We start from the raw sequence: 19,514 nt of genomic DNA on the forward strand, positions 1-19,514 counted from the left end.
GCCACTTACTGTTGTGGAGATAGCCTCAAGCCTTGTATAAACCCTTTGTTATCCTATAATATCACAAATTTCCATACATTTTCAGATATCTTTGTAAATCATATCAGCTTCCCCACCCACCCACCCACCATGCACCATTCACCAGCATGCCAAGCCCGAGCTTCATTTAGCCACTTTGAAATATGAACACAAACTGAAATCACTCACACGTACACATATTCTGCAATAATGGCATCTAAGCTTGGATTTTTCTCAGTACATGAATCATATCATTTTATTTGAATATATTTAAATTTCACTTCCTGAGTTGAAATTACTCAATGTGAATCAGACATGAGCACACGATGAAATCTAATGATGCTCCCCCCACCAGCCTTTTTCTGCACTATCCGCTGCAGTTAAGAGTCCCACTGTCTGTCCCCTGTTAAAAAGCCATCACGCACGGCTTTCTAACAGCCACGTGGGTTTGATAGAAATCGCAGTGGGGCTGGGATGACTGTGACTGTTTGTGTACATGAGAATGCAAGGACAGATGAATGAAATCAGACCGACCAATGATGCAACGGGGCAAAAAAAGAAAAAAGTTTCAGAAAAGGGCAGTAAGACACCCTGAAACACTGCAGGGAGATTTCGCCAGCAGTTTACAACAGCCTGCGCTGAACTATGGCCCGCTTTCACTGGGAACACCCTGTTTGCCACGGAGGGGGTGGGGGTTGGACCAGCTCTAACATTAGGAGGTAACAGAGATGGTTCCCATTAAAAATTCATGAATCTGGAATCTGAATCAAGTCAAGGTGATCACATAAGAGGGGCAGCAGGTGGTACACTTGAATAATACCCAGTAGCATATGCTCAACTCTTGTCTATGACTCTTTTTTTAATTTTCAGTGAGAAGAAATTCTGAACGTGCTCAAAGCAATGATTGCACTCAAGCAATTAAAGTAATTCCACAATCTGGGCAACATATTTTACAAAAAGCGATCTAAGAAGCGTAGATAATCATCTACCTCGCTGCCACACAGCATTAGCTGCTCAGCTAAGAGTTCACTGCACATGATTATCTTTAATATAATCCAGCACCCCTTGGATTTATTTATCTTCTCAAATATCAGTGTTAAAACTGGCAAAACACGAGCTAAACTTGCTTGCACCCCCATTCAGTGTGGGTTTTTACATTTAAATAAACCCACTCTTCGTTTCATCATAGAAAACAAAGAGTGAAGTGGTCTCAGCTGGAGCATTTTGAAAGGTTAGAGTGAATGAATCACCATCTCGTCTCCATTTGTTTTTATGTTTTGCTTTTCTTTTTTGTTGCTTTGGGGGGGGGGGGGGGGGGGGGGGGGATCTCTCATCTCCTCAGCAGGCATCTTAAGTATCGTGTGCAAAGTTCAATACAGATGCAGTGTCAGTGGCGCCTATTTGTGCAACATGTTAACTGCACGTGGTGATGTCATTTACCTTCCTGGTCCTCTCAGCCTTGCAAAAGTAATCATTAGCTGCATCAGAAGCCAACAATCATTAGAAAAAAATAAACATTTAGGATTTTATTTGATAAAAACAGCAACGTCTGGCTCAACCAGATTTGTGTTGTTCATTTGTTCACGATTTTTCCACTTATGTGTAAATGCCACTTTGTTTCCACTAGGTGTTAAACTAACCCAAACTTACACATCCTAGCTTCTACGCTTTGAAAGTCTCGCTTATAAAACACCGCCTGTCAATTCAAGGTACCACAGAGAGAGAAAAAAACGAAAAGAAAAGCAGCCATTATGCGTGACAAACATAAAGCAATGGCAAAGTGATCAACATGATGGCATGCCTCAAATAAATGGTTATTTTTTATTCAACTTCAGTGAACTAAAAACAAGAAAAAGAAAAAGTAAAACCACATTGGTTTCATTTATCTACAGAGAAAAGAGGAAGAGAAAAAAAAACAAAAAAAAAAAACTATTTCACATCCATGACTGAAATCATTGGTTTTCAAAAATGGAAGAGGAAAGAAAAAAAAAATATATATATATATTATTGTGAATCCATTTCATTCGAGGACTCACCTGCACATATATCCACCCGTGCACCCAGTGTGTGGTATGTGCCGTTACCGTATGACCGTGCAACTTGATCCCCAAAAACCCAGCACCCCCCTCCCGACCCATCACATAACACAGAGATACACGGACCTCAGAGACAGGATGTACAAAAGCTTGTGTTTAACATCAAACAGTGCAGGCCTTACTGTAAACAGCTAAGCCACCCCCCCACCCCTTTTTTACTCCTCCTCTGCAAGGTTTGAGCTTATATGAAGGATGGGCAGAGCCCACCTCTACAAAATGACAGGAAAACCAAACGCAGGACACAGGAGGAGGCAGAAAACATACGTACAGAACACAGAAGCTCCCTCTGCATCATTCACTTTTTTTTTTTTTTTTTTAAACACACTCATTCACGCAAAATTCAACCAGTCAACCAAACGAACAGTTAAAAATAGTTTTAGTGAGAAAAAACATGATTGAACCCTGGACAGTTGGTTTCTTTGTTGCCGTTTGGTGACAAGGGAGACAAAAGGTTTGGGAGGTAGAGGAGGAGAAATAAAACAACAACAAAAAAGAAGCATTGGGCCAACAGGGGGTGGCAGGTTGTGGGAAGTGGACCCAGTGGGTGTTATTTCTTGGCCTTGGTGGCCTTGGCTGAATTTCGCGGAGGGGTGACCGGCCTCCCTGATCCCATTCCTCCCCCAGCACCGTAAGGATATAATTTCTTATCTGCTGGCTTCAGAATCTGTGAGATGGACAAAGAAGTAATCAATTAGATCGACAGACACACACAGTGAACTCTAATTTTATAGTTAATTACAATTAAAATTCTACCATCACTACATATGCGAGCCATATATTGTATCATTTTAGTGTAAAACTACTAAACGAAACAAATTTGTTTTCCGAAAAGTTATTAGTTCTGTTCTCCACACCTGGAAGGAGCACATGAGCGTCTCATCCACACTCATCATGGCACCAGCGTTGTCAAACTCTCCACAGTAGTTGGGAGCGGAGAACAGAGTGACGAGCTGCCTCTTTGCAAAAAACTCGTAACCATCTTCAACCACCTGAAGGCCAAAAGGAAACCATCAATGTTACATATTAAAAAAAAAAAATTTAACAAAAAATAGAGGCTAGTGCCATTCAAGAATCAGATCTATAGTTTAATGTTATGTCACTCAGGCATTGTTAAAAAATAGAATATATCATACCTACATTGAAACACCCTCACAGTTTTCTTTATAAGTATTTCCACCAGTGTTTGTTTGGTCTGGGGCTTATTTTTGTTTGTGTTTTAGATGTTTTTGTCACAGCTTTGAAGTTAGCTAATGCATCTTCATAATCTACAGTTCACGTCCCATTTTCTGAAGACATTTAAATTTTTTTTAAATATGGTAAGAAAAACACTACAAATGCCTCTGATTAGTCCTATTAAAACACAGCCACACAATGCATCGTGATTAATAAGAATTAAGGGAACACTTCTTCAGTCAATGAGTCTGAAATGTACTATACAAAGATGAATTTAGTAAACATTACCTGATGCGCCCTGCATATTAGGTCCATGTCATGTTTGTGCAAAAATTTGGCCACCACATCTGCACCGAATGTGAAGGAGACTCCACGGTCGTTTTCACCCCAGCCGAGCACATCTTTGTCTGGGTCAGCCCACAGCAGGTCGCACAACAAACCCTGGTCAGGCACGTCTGTGGGTCGCATAACTCTGCGGATCTGCTCCATTGACTGGAGATCAGGAGAGAGGCCTGAGAGAGGAAACATTTTTGAAAAATACATAAATATGTGCCAACATTTGCTTCTTGGATCAAATGGTTTAGGCTTCGTAAAGTCACGTATTAACAAGGCCCACCTCCATGACAGCAGAAGATTTTCTCATCTACAATGGCAGCCACAGGTAAACAATTGAAGCAGTCTGTGAAGGTCTTCCACAATTTAATGTTATACCGTCGCTTACCTACCCCCCCCACCCCCCCAAAAAAAAACAAAACAAAAAAAAAAAAAAAATTAATGCAAGATTTAAAGTTGCAAATTTGTTTTGGTTTCCTTTTAGAAGCCTCTTTTGTACTTACACTCATCATAAAAGCCATAGATTCGATTAATAGAGGCGCATTCATGGTTGCCACGCAGCAGGAAAAAGTTCTCTGGGTATTTAATCTTATAGGCTAGAAGCAGGCAGATGGTCTCCAGTGACTGCTTTCCTCTGTCGACGTAGTCACCCAGGAACAGGTAGTTGCTTTCTGGGGGGAACCCTCCATATTCAAAGAGCCGGAGCAGATCATAGTACTGACCATGGACATCACCTGCAGGGGGCAGCAGAGATGTGCAATTTAAAAACAACATGCTTTCACTGCTTCTGCCAGAACAGCCCACGCTTATCAGCTGATAAAAGCGTTAATTACAGACAAGCAAACAAGGAGAAAACCCTCTCATAATGACCGTCTTCTCCTGCGCCAGAGTGCGCCTGAAGTGCATCCTCTGAGACCCACATCATCTCTTTGTCCTGTGAAACTCACCAACCCCTTTGGTTAATTAAAACTCACCACAGATTTTCAGGGGAGCCTCCAGTTCAAGCAGGATCGGCTGGCTCAGGAAGATTTCACGAGATTTGAGGCAGAGGCCACGGATCTCATTCTCGGTCAGCTGGACGTTCTTCCCTGGCCGAGATCCTTTGACTAAAGAGGGGGTTAAAAAAAAAAAAAAAAAAAAAACCACACAGGGATGAGAAATTTAAGAGATTCAGCAACACCACAAAGAGAAGAGATCTGTAAATAAGACTGAATGAAGACTGACGTAAAACAATCAAAACGTGATCCTCAGATTTTGAACCAGACCACCAGATTGGAAAATTAACACCTCCCACCAACCAACTGCTGACAAATTCTGTTAGCAGACCAGTCCAACAGACACTTTAGCAGGTAGACACATCATTTGGAGGTAATAATACACTACAGATTTTGGAAATAACACGGTACTAACACAAGACACACTTTTAAATGCTTACCAAAACATAACACCACAACATGAGCTTGTGAAGTATGCAACGAGAGGCAGCGTCTGAGAAAACCTGATCAGTGGAAAATTGCTAGATATGCACAACCTCGAAAAGCATGTGTTTCTGCTTAGGCTGCAGTTCAAACCAAAGCTAGAGGACGTGAAACCCACTTCCCCTTCTCACTAATGTGGCTGCAGCAAAGAGATAGCAAACACTTCATTAGGACTGTAAATATGCACAGTGAAGAAGCAACGATTGGCACGCTACTGGCTGTAAAACCAATGTCTCAAAAAAAATTTTTTTTTAAAAAAAAGCAACGACACAGGCTGTATCATAAACATAATCAAGGGCCCTCTACCAGGTTAACACTAACACACACACACACACACACACACACACACACACACACACACACACACACACACACACACACCAAATTAAATCAGATGCATCTTAACAAAAAGTATTAAACAAAACAACAACAACAAATTATATTCCAGGTTTAAAAGAACGACTAAACTAACCAGCCATGTGTTAATCCCTGAAACTGTGCTACATGGTTTTCTTTATAAACAAATGACTGCAGTGAACTTTGGACTAATTTTAAGACAAAACAAGGAATTTGAAGACGTGACTATGGTTTGTGGCTTTAACAATTACTGCTCAGAGCTTCCACCAGTGCATGCATGACAAGCCTGGCCTGTGATGACCTTCCACATCAGTGTGTTTTACGTTTTTAATATATGAGTAGACACATTGCTACAGGCTGCAACATGAAGCAAAGTTAAACTGAAAAATGTGCCAAAATTAACCATGGTGGAAAATGAAACAAGCTGCTCATCTGCACACACCTTTTAAAACTTGTTCTTTATTCTTTAGCTTTGTCATAACATAAAGCAAACCTCCAGTGGATGGGAGGAGCCCACAAGACAGCTTTTCTTCACCTTTAATCTCACTAAACAGGCATAATGATAAAGTGCTCTTGCTTCTTTCCCCACAAATGTTTCCAAGAAAACATTTTCTTTCACTCCACCAGTGTTCAACGTCTAAGTGGCACCACTGTCTTTGCTGCTTACTGTATCAAAGAGGATTAGCTAGCTTAACCAGAAACTATGACATCTCTGATGCTTTTTTCAACTTCAACCTTGTTGTGTGGAGAAAAAAAAATTGTAATAATTGTGCTTAATTTTGCACTTTTTATTAAACCCTAATCTGTTCTTAGCAGAAAATGTGTGAAATGCTTGCACTGTGGGGTCCTGCAGCAGTCACCTTCCTGCTGCATTTTCCACACCACTATGAAATGTTCTGTTCAGCACATAACAACATGTTACCGAGGGCAAGAAGAGGAAGAAAACAAAACAAAAAAAAAAAACATTGATATTAATTAGTGAGTGTTGCTTAAACCGGTTTACTTCACAGACCAACTCATAAGTACCGTAGTAGTGGTCGGTGAAAACTGTCAGTGGTCCGAACAGGCCAGCAGGTGACTTAACTTGCCCCACCAACTTTGTTTAAACTGTCCTCAGCCTATCAGGTCATGGTCAGTTATGTCAAACACTGCACACTTGGCTTCCTGATCCGTACGGGTAACCGGATTTGTTTTATAAAGGTACCCTTAAAGCTGAATTAAGGCATAGGGAGTAACTTTTATGGCCAACAAAGTGAGCCACAATTAAAGTGGTAGCGACAACATCTACACTCAGCCTGTGGTGTCAAACTGGTAACAAGCCAGTAAAAGACATCTGTAATTATGCCATTAGGTTAGCATGTTGTTCTAGATAGTAAGAGATGATAGATATGCATGATAACAAATGGATCAAATTGTTGAGCATCTGCAAATTTAATACTTACAGCAATCTTGTGAGGAAAAAAAAAAAAAAAAAAAAAAAGGCTTTTGAAAACCTAATTTTTAACTTTTATCTTCCAGGTAAGACTTTAATGACTAGCAGGAATCCTGATTATATGTAAACGGGCTCAAAACAAGTCCATGGGATATGAAAATGTTCAGGAACAATTAGTAAGCATATAATTAAGACAAAGAATCTGTGCTAACAGTTTTCCTGTTATTTTTGCCCATGTGATAAACAAAAAGCTTGAGTAATTATGACCAAAAATTGTGTATTTTTTGACCATCCTGGTTAGCGTCTTTTTTAAAATAAAAATTTTTTAAAACAAAAAACTCAGTTCCTGTCACAGAGAGCCTTTGCTGATGGGATGTTAAGAATTCAGCAGGTTTGTCTAGTGTGTGTTCAGCCATGTGTTTTCACACTTACCACACAGTCATGATAAAGACTTGAACAAGTCCAACTAATTTTCCTGACAAACTGTTGGAGCCACATCACATAAAACAGTCGCCGACACAGCTTTAATGCTAGAAAAGGTAGGAGTGTGATGTAAATGACAGCCACAGGAAGAGGGGAAAAAGTATCTGGGAGTCTCACAGGCAGTGTGAAATGATTCAGACCAAAATATTTGTCCACTGACACACCAGCTGCAGGGTGTGGATGTGATGCCATGTTAATCTGCAATTCAGTCCACTGCACACTTACACAAGACTGCTTGCGATGGAGTTTGGAATCAGGTTTGTTTGTATCGGCGACAGAATCAATCACACCCCCGCTCGTACATGTGCTGCTTGATGCCAAAGCAGCTCCTGACACAAACTGTATAAGCCTTCTAATGAGGAGTCTCATTCCCACCCAGTACATTTCTACACAGGCTAATGAACAGAGTAATATACTTTATGGAAACAACTACCTCCAACAGTCTGAGTGACAATTATATTCAAGCTGCAGGTAAACAGAGCTCTCTCTAATGGTACTGATTTAATGGCTGTCAGGTGTACAACGGCTCAGAGATAAACACTTCCCTTTTACATACCAAAAAGAGCGAACCAATGCAGGGCAGCCCTTTTCACACTGGATTTCTCTGACAATATTAAACATTTGAGATGGCTATGCCTGCTGCTGATGAACCTCAAAACAAGCTCAGCCAAAACTGTGTAATTATATTTAAACTGTTCCTTGTAGCGCTGCAACGATTCATCGAGTATTTCGAATAATTCGATTATAAAAAAAATTCCTGATACAAATTCTTTGCTTCGATTAACACATGGCTCTGTAGTGTGCTGACGTGTCAAATGATGTAAATGTGAGCATTACACCCAGACCTGCAATACAAACGTCTTTAAGGGCAACGATTGAATACAGAGTCAAACAGTCCCTAGTATTTATATAAAAAAATTAAAAAAAAAAACTCACACACACACACAAAACCCCAAACAAAACAAAAAAACATTGGCAACGTCATCACTTTTGTATTATGTTATCAGAGTTTTAACACTGCGCCAGAGTCTGTTTACACACAGTGAAGAGCAAAGAGGCGGAGCCATTACCGAGACAGTGAGCTCAGGCTGAGTGAGAAGAAAAAAAACAACAACCCAAAAACGTGTATCTAGTGTCCAAAACAGGAGCGCTGTTCCTGTGATCACCTTTGCCGGGAAAAAAAGCTAGCAGGAGTCCTTCATCAAACCACCCGATCAACAAACTCCAACGTGAAGAAGAGTAAACTTTATATCTGCTCCATCCACCGCCATTTGTTTTACACCGTGAAGAATCTGCAGCAAGCCTCCAGAAGTTGTATCAAAATATGCGGATAAACTGTTAACTTAGTCTGATACCCGGGCGCCAGTTTAGCTCGGTGCATTGAGCAGGCGATCATGTGCCGTACGGCTGAGAGCAGCCAGCCCAGGTTTGACCCGCGGGCCGCGGCCCCTTGCCGCATGTCTTCCCCCGTCTCTCTCTCCCTCTGCTTTCCTGTCATTTCTTCACTGTATCTGTCAATTACAAAAAAAAAAAAAAAAAAAAAAAAAAGCTGTAGGCTGGTTTATTTTTAAGAAGTTTGAATTTCAATATGGCATGTAGATACAATCAAAGGTTTTAGCTCAAGTATCTCTGATCTTGTTCACTAGTGAGGGGGTGAAGGGAGCGGGAGATTGACAGAACAAATGGTGCTGCAGCTGCAGCGATGCAGATGCTACCAGTCCACATGGTAAAAAAGAGAGGTGAGCATAAAAGTGAAGTTCTCAATTTACCGGTCAATCTGCATCCCTACCCTCACCCTATGTTCACGAGCTTTTTGTAGTGAACACAAAAGGAAAAAGAAAAAAAAGATCATCAAGGCTAATCAAAAACAAGACCTTCCACGAAAGGTAAATCAGCAGAATGACCACAAACAACATGATGACCTTCTGTTGAGTAAGGTAACAAAGATCAGTTGCGCATTTGTGTATGATTACATCACCCCAAATGGCCATTTCGTGCCAGGAAAAACCCCAATTTCATGACCTAACCATTAAGCAATTCGTCAAAAACCCACTTCAAACATGCCCCATGTCATTCAATTTAACTTCACAAAGCCACATTTAAATGAAATGCCATTCTAATGACACCAGAGCAGTGCTAATGATTTGATCTCCGTATTAAAAATGTTGTTTCATTAAACTTGGAACATACCCTTGTGGTTAAAGTGCATTTCTCTGCCATTAGTAAGACCAAACATTTAAGAAGTACTGACTAGTGAATCTGAACCAGCTGAGCTGTAACAGTAAAGTTGTCAAACACTTTTTGCAGGCTCATTCATAACCTTTAAAAATAATCCTGTTATCCACGAAGCAATACACAGAAGATGAAGATCAGAGCAAGCAGCCATGTTATGCCCTTATTATCACGGTCATATTTAAAGCAGAGGAAGGCAAATATTTATTAATACAGCTGATTATTACTACAGCTCTCGCTTACTCATCATGCTAATAACATGGCTTGTATTCTGCCAGTGTAAGTGTTCTTTTTCTTGTTTTGATAACACAGGAAATGTGTAGACGCAGTCCTGTTTGAAAACTTCTCTACTTTTTGCTTTTCAATAAAAGTAGCTGTTGTTAATTGTTTATCAGGTCCAACAGTAAGTTGTGATCCAAAAGCGATGCAGACACCACCACACAATGACCAACATAAATAAACATACTACAGTACCACATTAACTACACTTAAAGAATTCAAAAATCCTTTATGGGCTTTGAATAAGCCTCCAAAGATATGCCACTACTTGTGTGTTGCTAAACACAGCATGAGACATAATTAAAGGCCATCTCACATCAAAATAATCCAGGTTTTAACAGTGGCTGCGGAACACTTTTAAAAGGGATGGAGAGAGTAGAAATCAGCAGACTGACAGAGAATAATGGCAGTGTCCTGAAGTGACAACTAAAAACAGTGAAAGTAGATATAAATACTGCAGTGCTGCTTCCCACTTTAAACCTGGATTACAGAAGGCTAAGCACTGACAGAGCTTACTCCAAAGTTAGCCACACAAGCCAGTGGGCAACAGTAAGCTTATCATGAGGGGGTGCAGACAAAAGGCTTTCCAGTACACTGGTCAGGCAGCGGAAAACAAAGAGATGGAGCACAGCAGAAAGCTGAGGGGATGTCAGGGGTGCTGGAATCAACAGTTGAATCGCCCCAGCGCTGCCTCACTCAATGCCGGCTGTTCTGGCCTAGCTTACGTGATGCCACACTTGCTACGCATGCTACTAGAAGCACAAGCTAAGAGTTCAGTTAGCTCTAGACCTACGCAAGTAATCCAATTGAAACTACTTGCTACCCAAACACATTTAATTGGTTTGGTCTTGAAACATAGCCAGCATGGAGCAGGGATACCTCCTTGTCCACATGGGAGACTGAACTAGCATGAGGATAATTTCTCAACCTTTTGATGTAGTGCCTGCAGTGGGAGTCTGCCGCCTTTAACAGAACGCTGAGAATACAAATATCAGCTTACGAGTGGTTATCCTCACCAATGTGGATAAAAAAGGTCACGGTAGTTACATAAGTGGATATAAATACAGCCATTATCAGGCGTGTTTGCCTTCTCCTCTGTTTGGCAGACAGTCTTATCACAGCCCAAGTACAACAATCTATGTACAAAACACTCCAGCAGCAGCAGCCAGCATGGCCCACAAAAGCACACTCTCTCTGGGAGGTACTTTGACTGCACATGCATATTTGTACATAATCCCAATCACCTCCACCAGCTCAGCTTAGGCTGATCATGCAGGGCCTATATTTAAAGAAGGTAAACAAACTGAGGGCTAAGGTCAAATTTATTAACAGCAGTGATCCTGGGATAAAACTCTATCCCAAATGTTATTTCTCAATTTACTGGTCAAAAGAACTTTTTTTTTTTTTGCATCTTTTGGAAAGCTGCAGTGGTAGAGAGAGACAGAAGGCAGTGGTGGAGAATGAAGGTTCGACCTGCTGGGAATCAAACTGGAGACTGACTACTGACGTCATTTATACCCCTGTGGTAAGGCCTCCAACCACTCGGCTATCAGGTGGCCCCTAAAGGCATAATTTCAATGAATCACACTGTGTGGGAGAGATTTACCTCATCCATAAAGCACCCTGAAGTAATTTTGTGATTTGTCATGCTAGGTTATATCAGAGGTCAATAACTTTTCTATGTGCATGGAGCCACAAAACACATTTGGGCCTTAAAATAAAAGCAGCAAAGCCTATTTTTATATACATATATGAAGTAGTCTTTACTACACAAATGAAAATCTAAACAACACTTCTAATGTTGCTCCAGTGACAAAATAACAAAAAGATTTTTCCATTTTAGCAGTTTCACATGGGAAAATTCATAATTGCTGTGCCCAGTGCACTGACATGCAAGGACAACTACAGGAGGTCACAACCTAGTTTCTTCTAACCGCAGTTTGAACTGTACCGCTGGGTCTGAGTACATTTATTCTTCTGTTTGATGTCCTCTGGGCTCCTATTACACAACCACAGCGCGGATGTGAAGATAAAACAGTCCTGTTTATTTCGCACACACTTAAAGCCACGACAAATTTGTCAGTGAGCAGTTAGATTTAAAGCAAGCATTTCCAGGACAGTTAGCATGTAGAGCAAACACAGAATATTGCTTACTTCATATCTGCTTCAGGAATGTCTCGGGATTTTTGTGATGCAATTGCAATACATTTGTTTACAACAACTACATATTTTACAGTAAGAACATAGCTTCAATAAATTTTAATACTAATGCAATTCTTGTTTTGAGAAACAAAGAAGTGACGTAAGCAGTTTGTACTGTGCTTAAAAGCAGCAGTGGAGCAAATGCAGCAAGGAGTCCCAAACAGTACTGACCTTTTATGGTAATAACACTGAAACAGTTTGTTACAATATTGTTAAACACTTAGGACTCTGGCAGGATGCTACACTCACTTTTAAAACCCAAATGGAAGACAAAACTTTTTTTTTTTAAATTATAAACACATTTTTCTTTATGGAGCTGTTGTTTCACTTTCACTGTACTATCCAAAACTTTGCCCCTGTTTGATTATGGTGATACTGTTTACACTGATGCCCTTGAGTCTATCACAGAGCACTGTTTATCAGCAGTGATGGTATCTCACTGCGGCACTGTCTTGTGTATGGTTGTTTGTTTTTTTTTGTTGTTTTTTTAAGAGACTGTCAGATGCTAATCAACACTAAAAATTACTTTTGGATTACATACTCATTTGCAGGAGCATTGATACCACAGTGCCATCTTTAGCTCCTCCAGTTCAAGTCAAGTGGCTTCAATGTCATTTCAACCATTTGCAGTGGAACACTACACAGTGAAGCAAGACATTTCTCCAAGACCATGCTGCTACATATAACAGACAATCAACAAAGGACTACATAAAGTGCAAGTGTGCAAAAATTGCACAAAAAACCCAACCACAAAACAGACAGTCTAACACGCAGAAGTGCAACAATGACAGTAAGTTGTGCAAAAGACTGAGCATTGTGAAAAAAGTAACTTGATGTACAATAGTGTGCGTGTGATTGTGCAGATTAGTCCATGAGGTAGTGACGTGTGTGTGTGTGTGTGTGTGTGTGTGTGCCAGTCCAGTCACTGAGTGTTCGGGAGTCGTGGGGTAAGAAACTGTTTTGCAGTCTGGCAGTGAGGACCCGAATGCTCCGTTATCTCCTGCCAGAAGGCAGCAGGGTGAAGAGGGGCACACACAGCCCCTCCCCTCACTAGCAGCTGAACAGTACTTGATGTTTAAAAACATTGAAAAATTTCAAGAGGTCAGTTTTGTTTCCATTATCAGACAGTCATTAATGTTAATCTGGCTAGTGCATACATTAATATTAGCCAGTATTCAATGGACACAAAACCAGAATCGAGGGGTCCACAAGCTAGTGTACTCCAAGTGCCATTCCCAAGCCTAAATAAATGGGAGAGTTGCATCAGGAAGGGTATCAAACATAAAATCTGTGCTAAATAGCCACAATAGCATCATGTTAGGTTATCATTAAGGTGGTGGCTAGCTAGTGTAGCTAATAACAAAATTATAATGTTAATGTGAAACCAGTCAGCAAAAGTTATCAGTCCAGCCCATATAACATAAACAATGTTAATTTAACAGGATGATATTACTGTGTGTGTCTGAATATGTTGTGTTCTCTTAAATTTGCAGACTGAAACAGAGAAAAGAAACTGTCAGCCGACCTTACCCGCTATATTTGTTCAGCAACAGAAATATGCTGTCAAGTCCTCGGACGTACAGCGATACCTCAGACAACCTAAATTATAGGTTTTGTTGTTTTGTTTTTTTAAATTCCCAATCTTGAAATATTTGCCATACACGCTCACCCTACAGTTATCTCACTGTCTGTTTGTTTTGGCTGTCTGTATGGTTCGAACTTCATGGTATCAAAAACAGTATTAAGCATTTTATTGAGTATTACAGTTTTCCAGGCATTTATAATCTGTATTTTTATATAAATTATATTTATAATTTTTCTAAGTATCATAACATCCCTAATATATTTTACAAGGCTTCTAAAAAAAACTGCACTTCTAAATTAGGCCTAGTTATTGCCACTGCAGACTAACATTAAATGCATCTTTCATGGTATGTTTATACCAAATGCAAATCTGTTTTACCACTGCATAATTACATACGAAGACCATGTAAATGAATATAAAACAAGGCAAATCCTGATTCCAGGAAATTATAAACACCTATGGAAATTCACTTTACACTGAAATGGAGGACAGACTTATTGATGCCATTTGAGGGCAGCTGAAACTCTGTTTCAACACCACTTTTAGATTATAAAACAAAAAACAAGAGACACAGGTCTTCATGTTACCTTGAAAATATGTTGTCGTTGCTGTAACTTGATTCAAGTTATTGGTTGCCCTTTTCCTCACATGTGATCTAAGGCAAAAGTTTAAATACTTGGCCAACAAAAAAAAAGGCACATTCTTCATATTTGTGTATCTGCAGATTGTCTTGCACATACCTTTCGTGACCTGAGAACATCTAGTCTTTGTAGTATGCACCTGTCTGCTCCTAAAGTGCATGTCTTTTGTACAGAGGCATCCTAACCTGTTTAAATAACCAGTACATGGAGTACATGGAGTACGTCCCAATCAGAGCATTTTTGTTTGTACAGCTCATTAACAAGTCTCTCAGGGAAGCAGACTACAAACGAACTCCAAAAATGCAGTTGCAAAAAAACAAAAATTCAGACAGTCCAGCCAAGCCAGCGAGAAGCAAGGTTATTATAATCAACTAGAACTAAAATCAAAAGTAAAACCAGTTGTAAAGAAACATTTAAGCAAACTGAAATAAAAACAAGGTATATCCTCATTTTTTAGTCGTTGACAATTTGATCAAATTGGTTATCACAACCTTTGGTTCACGTAGTGTGAGCCAGATACCTTTTAATTTTGACATCCATTCTGAACTTCTGAAAATATCCCTGACAAATAACCTCCACAGTAAAATAAATATAAAAAAAATAAAATAAAATAAAAAGCTAAAAGACACTAAAACCAAACATTTTTGAAACAAAGAATGTGAACAATGAGAAAACCCCATCTGGAAACTAACTGAAACCAACTAACCAAAATCTGCATTTCGTTCTGAATAACTCAACAACTCTAGTGGGGAAGGGGCTGACTGCAAAAGAATAGAATAGAATAGAATAGAATAGAATTAAACTTTATTGTCATTGCACATGCACAGGTACAGGGCAACGAAATGCAGTTTGCATCCATCCAGAAGTGCTTTAGTGATATAGATATATATCACTAAAGCATATATATATTAGCAATAAAACTACTCTTACTCAAAGAGAATTAACACGTAAAATGGAAATAGTCCACTACGGCTACCGAGTCTGATCATTTCCCCTACATAAACTCAGAAGAAAAAAACAAAACAAAAAAAACACAGGTAAAAGCACAATATCCCTACGCAAATAGCGCATCAGAATGCGTAATTTGCATAAATAGGCGAGTAATGCTCATCTTTTCCAATTCTACAGCACTCTATAACGTCACGCGTTTCCCTTCTTTTGTAGACAGCACGACAGCAAATCATCTAAATTTAAAAAATATTAAAAAAAAAACAAAAACCAGCACCCCCAATCTTTACGGTTTGCTAAACAATCTATAAAGAGCACTGTTGTTTTGGTTTCAACCGCTGATCCAAAACCAGCCACCGAGCCTGAGAGTAGAGCGATCTTAAGTAGGCTACTACAACACACTGTGTCCGCTTTTAACTGCAGCTGACCTACATGATGTACACAATTCACTGCCACCAAGACATGCCCTAATATAACAAACACTTGGCTGTGACGCGGATTTGATCCTCCTTACCTTCCAAGAGACGCTGAATTATAGAGTCGATGTTTAATTTGTCCGGCTCCGCCATTTTCTTTATTTTCTGACGTTCTCGGGCTCAAGACGATGGTTTTCTGTGTCTCACCTTAGATTTCTGTGAGGGAAAGATGGGGAATGGACGCTGAGAGTTACTCAAATTATAATGTCGTAATTCACTGAATGAGTCACACTTGCTAGTCGACCAATGTCAAAAAACAGTCAATGAGCTTAACCGAGCTTCTGCTAGCTAGGTAGCTATTAGCTAAGTATCATAAACTAGCAGCAGCAAAACTGAACCTTGGCTAGTGAGCAAACGTTAGCTAAATAATCAAACCTGAAAATAGATAACACGTCAAACCTTGTGTCCGGTTTAATATTAATCCTCCCGTGTTGAAATCTGTGTAAATATTTATCCCCTGAGTTCGATCTTGGCCCTTTTCCCCTCGGTTTGTCCGGGTCGCCCCACTCTTCCCCCAGGAACTTTAAAAGAGGGCCGTTTCTAGCGAAGCGTCTACGGTAACACAGGAGGGTGAATCAAACCGAGGTCTTCACACGTTTCTCAAAAAGCGATTGGTCAATCGCAGACCTCAGCTCCCCAATATTCGCATCTGATTGGATACACACTGGGTCCGTCTTATTCTTAGGCACCGCCTACAGCACTTTACAATGGCATCAATGAAGATTTAAATTAAAGCTCAAAGCGCGCCACCCAGTGTGTCGACGTGGAACTGCACTTTAAACCCTAAAACCACACTTTGATCTTAGTTATGCATCTTAGTTAATTGAAGTTGAGGCTTTTAATACAAGCAAAAATCTGACACACACAAGTGTGTGTTTAATAAACGAAATAAAACGATAAAAAGGTCTGTCAATGTGGTGAAATGCGCACGAATAATACAAAGGGCTTTTGTGCATCTTTTCATTAGTACTGTCAGTCATCTGTTACAGTCAGCTGTAAGCCACTATGGAAAATAAACAGTCTGATACAAAAACAAAAGTCCAAAACTAAATAAAAAGTAAGAGTACAGTTTCATGTGAAAAGCATGATTCTACATTTTTTAATTTTTATGCCTAGATGACTAGTGACATTAAATTTAATTTTGATAATACTTCAAAATAGAACTCAAAGTCTCTGAATGTGTTTAAAGGTGACTGCCAACTGGCTTGACTTTAGAAGGACTTTGGTAAAAATCTATTTTTAACAAAGAAAAACCCAGAATTCTTTGACCCCTACAGTATTGATCCCTCAGTCAATCTGAGGGACATTCTGCTGACATAGTTTGGATAGAGACCCTTTAAAGCAAGAACTGGGCCACCAAAGGGTCCCTTTGCCACACAAAAGCGACAATGAGAAACAATTAGAAGTATTTCTAGATCTACACAAGTGGTTCGATCTATATACTTAACATACTTCTCTCTACTTACATTTTTACATGTGGTTTTGTGCATTTTCCGCTGTGAGCAGGGAATTGTGGTTGCACAATCAAATTACAGTAGACCCACTGAATGTGTAAAGCTAAAATATTGTGTTTATGATTCTGAGTTATATAAAATAAAACGTAATTGAATTAATCGCTAAAATAACAAGAAATAAGTAGCAACGAGTGTCTTTCACTTGGCCTATGTGAATGTTTTTGGAATGTATCTCTTAATGTGTAGTGCACATAAAATTAGAAGTATTATTCCTTGTTCACTGTGTCTTTGCATCTGTGACATTAAAAGAGGTTTCATATCTTTCTCCTGATTTTGTTAACTTGTAGATGATCATTTTAAAATTTTATCCTAACCAAACAAGACTTCCTTTTAAGGCTAACGACATCAAGCTAGTTTCCTCTGGTCAGGTGGCAACCAGCTTGATGGTGCATCATCCTGTCATTAATAGTTGTGTGTCAGTAGGTTGTTTTTTCCAAAATGCATCACCTTTAAACGATGTGATTACCTGATGATGTGGCTGTTGGATTGGGCTGCTTGCAGAATTTATCAGCATTTGGCAGGTGGGAGGTGTTATCTTCTCAGTCTGGTGGTCTGATTCAAAATGTGAGGATCTCATTTTATTGCTCTCCATCAGTCCTTGTTCTGTCTGTCTTACAGCTTAGAACATTAAGGCATAAAAGAAGTCCAGAGGCTTTGAGGCTTATTTAATGAGGAAAATCAACGCCAAAGACACAAAGACACACACTTTGAGAGAGCAAGAGGAGAACAACTGTAAATATGACTTTCAAATAAAAATACAGCGGACATTTATGTTGTTAGTCTCCTACTTTGTCTCCTTTACACTGATTCAAATAAATCAATCTAAAAACCTTCTCAGAATAATTAGATGGTATCTCCACTTCATTAGGGAAGGCATGCTAAATTTGACTATTATCACAATCATAAATCATTTTAAGATTTACAGGTTCTTGAAGTACATATGGGCTGAAATTTGCCACATTTTTCCATCATTTTGAGCCTTCATGATTTCATTAGCACAGAGATAACCACATGAAAGTTTCAGTGGAGTAAAACACACTTAAACTCCAATCAAACTAGGTTTACACCGACTCCAAGAGTCACAATATAAAACTAAAATCAAATTTTTATTCAGAAGGATTTTTTCAAACACTGCTTTTAAGCAGAAATATTAATATACATTTGGCATTTTGTTTTACTTGCTTATGCTAAACTTCAAAAGGAATCATGTGATTGCTTATCTTCATCTTCTAGCGCATATTCAGATCATCCATTGATCCAGAGACCCTCTGTGATCCAGTTCCTTCTGTATGTTCAAATTGCAGAGATTTTGACAAAGATTCTCCATTTTATGCACAAATGTCAAATAAATGCAACTTTAACACATAATTTTCACACAGCAGGAATGATGACTAGAAGATGAGCCTGGCATCAAAATGTAGATAGAAGAAGACCTTGTTTTGCCACCTATCCCACATGGTGACATGGCCTCTGAAAGTTAGCCCCAAACACTTTTTTCCTCCATTGAATTATACAAAAACATATCAAGTATTCACTGTCTCTGTTCGTCTGAGTCATGCACATTAATTAATGCAGTTTTGCTATCGAAGCTATGATAAATCCCACGCTCAGAGTTAGTTATAGGAAAGAAATGCTGATTTTGATTTTAGATTAGGACACTCAGAGTGGGCTTAGGTTTCCACAATGTGTTTTTGAGCCCTGAAGATTTCACCTGGATATCTCCTCAAGTAAACAAGTTAGAATGTCTGAAAAATGCAGGAAAAATCACACAAATTTAAAAAGCGCATAATATTGATGCACGTCAGGGGCCTGTGATTTGGAAAATATTTATATTTTTAAGGTAAATCTTGCGTGGGCTCCCTAAATATGTCAAAATTATGGCACAAAAATGAAAAGAACAGAAAAACAACAGAAATCAAGTGAAAACCTTCTTCAGAATAGCTCCATCACACAGACAGCTCTGAACTGGAGATAAGAGGGGAAACACAACAGTGGACAACAGCGAACATGTGAGCAGAAGATCCTTTTCCACAACTGGAGCACTGTGATGAAACTGGGCCAGGACAAGCCCCATGTTGGTATTCAAGGCATTTACTAATTAAAAAAGAACAAATAACAGTTTTTTCTTGTTCTGTTTGGTTTGTTCTCGATTCTCATTGATATAAAGTTCACAGCTGATGTTCAGTTTCTGTGAAAATACAGTAAAATTCAGCTGTGTAGGCAAAAACAAACAACAATAGAGGCCACATTCCTTTTTATTTCTTCAT

The 19,514-nt window shown here is 39.3% G+C and overlaps 1 protein-coding gene across 1 annotated transcript; it reads right to left on the bottom strand.

Moving 5' to 3' along the window:
- Nucleotides 1-1,820: 1,820 nt before the first annotated feature.
- Nucleotides 1,821-16,305, bottom strand: ppp1caa (protein phosphatase 1, catalytic subunit, alpha isozyme a). The gene is made up of 8 exons (XM_026164165.2): nt 16,133-16,305; nt 15,772-15,889; nt 4,595-4,726; nt 4,124-4,354; nt 3,904-4,008; nt 3,576-3,799; nt 2,969-3,103; nt 1,821-2,778 (listed from the first exon to the last, which is right to left on the bottom strand). The coding sequence occupies exons 2-8, from the start codon at nt 15,824-15,826 to the stop codon at nt 2,662-2,664; spliced, it is 999 nt and encodes a 332-aa protein (XP_026019950.1). The 5' UTR covers nt 15,827-15,889; nt 16,133-16,305; the 3' UTR covers nt 1,821-2,661.
- Nucleotides 16,306-19,514: the final 3,209 nt, after the last annotated feature.

This window comes from Astatotilapia calliptera, chromosome 4, assembly GCF_964374335.1.
Source record: "Astatotilapia calliptera chromosome 4, fAstCal68.1, whole genome shotgun sequence".
NCBI classification, from domain to species: domain Eukaryota; kingdom Metazoa; phylum Chordata; class Actinopteri; order Cichliformes; family Cichlidae; genus Astatotilapia; species Astatotilapia calliptera.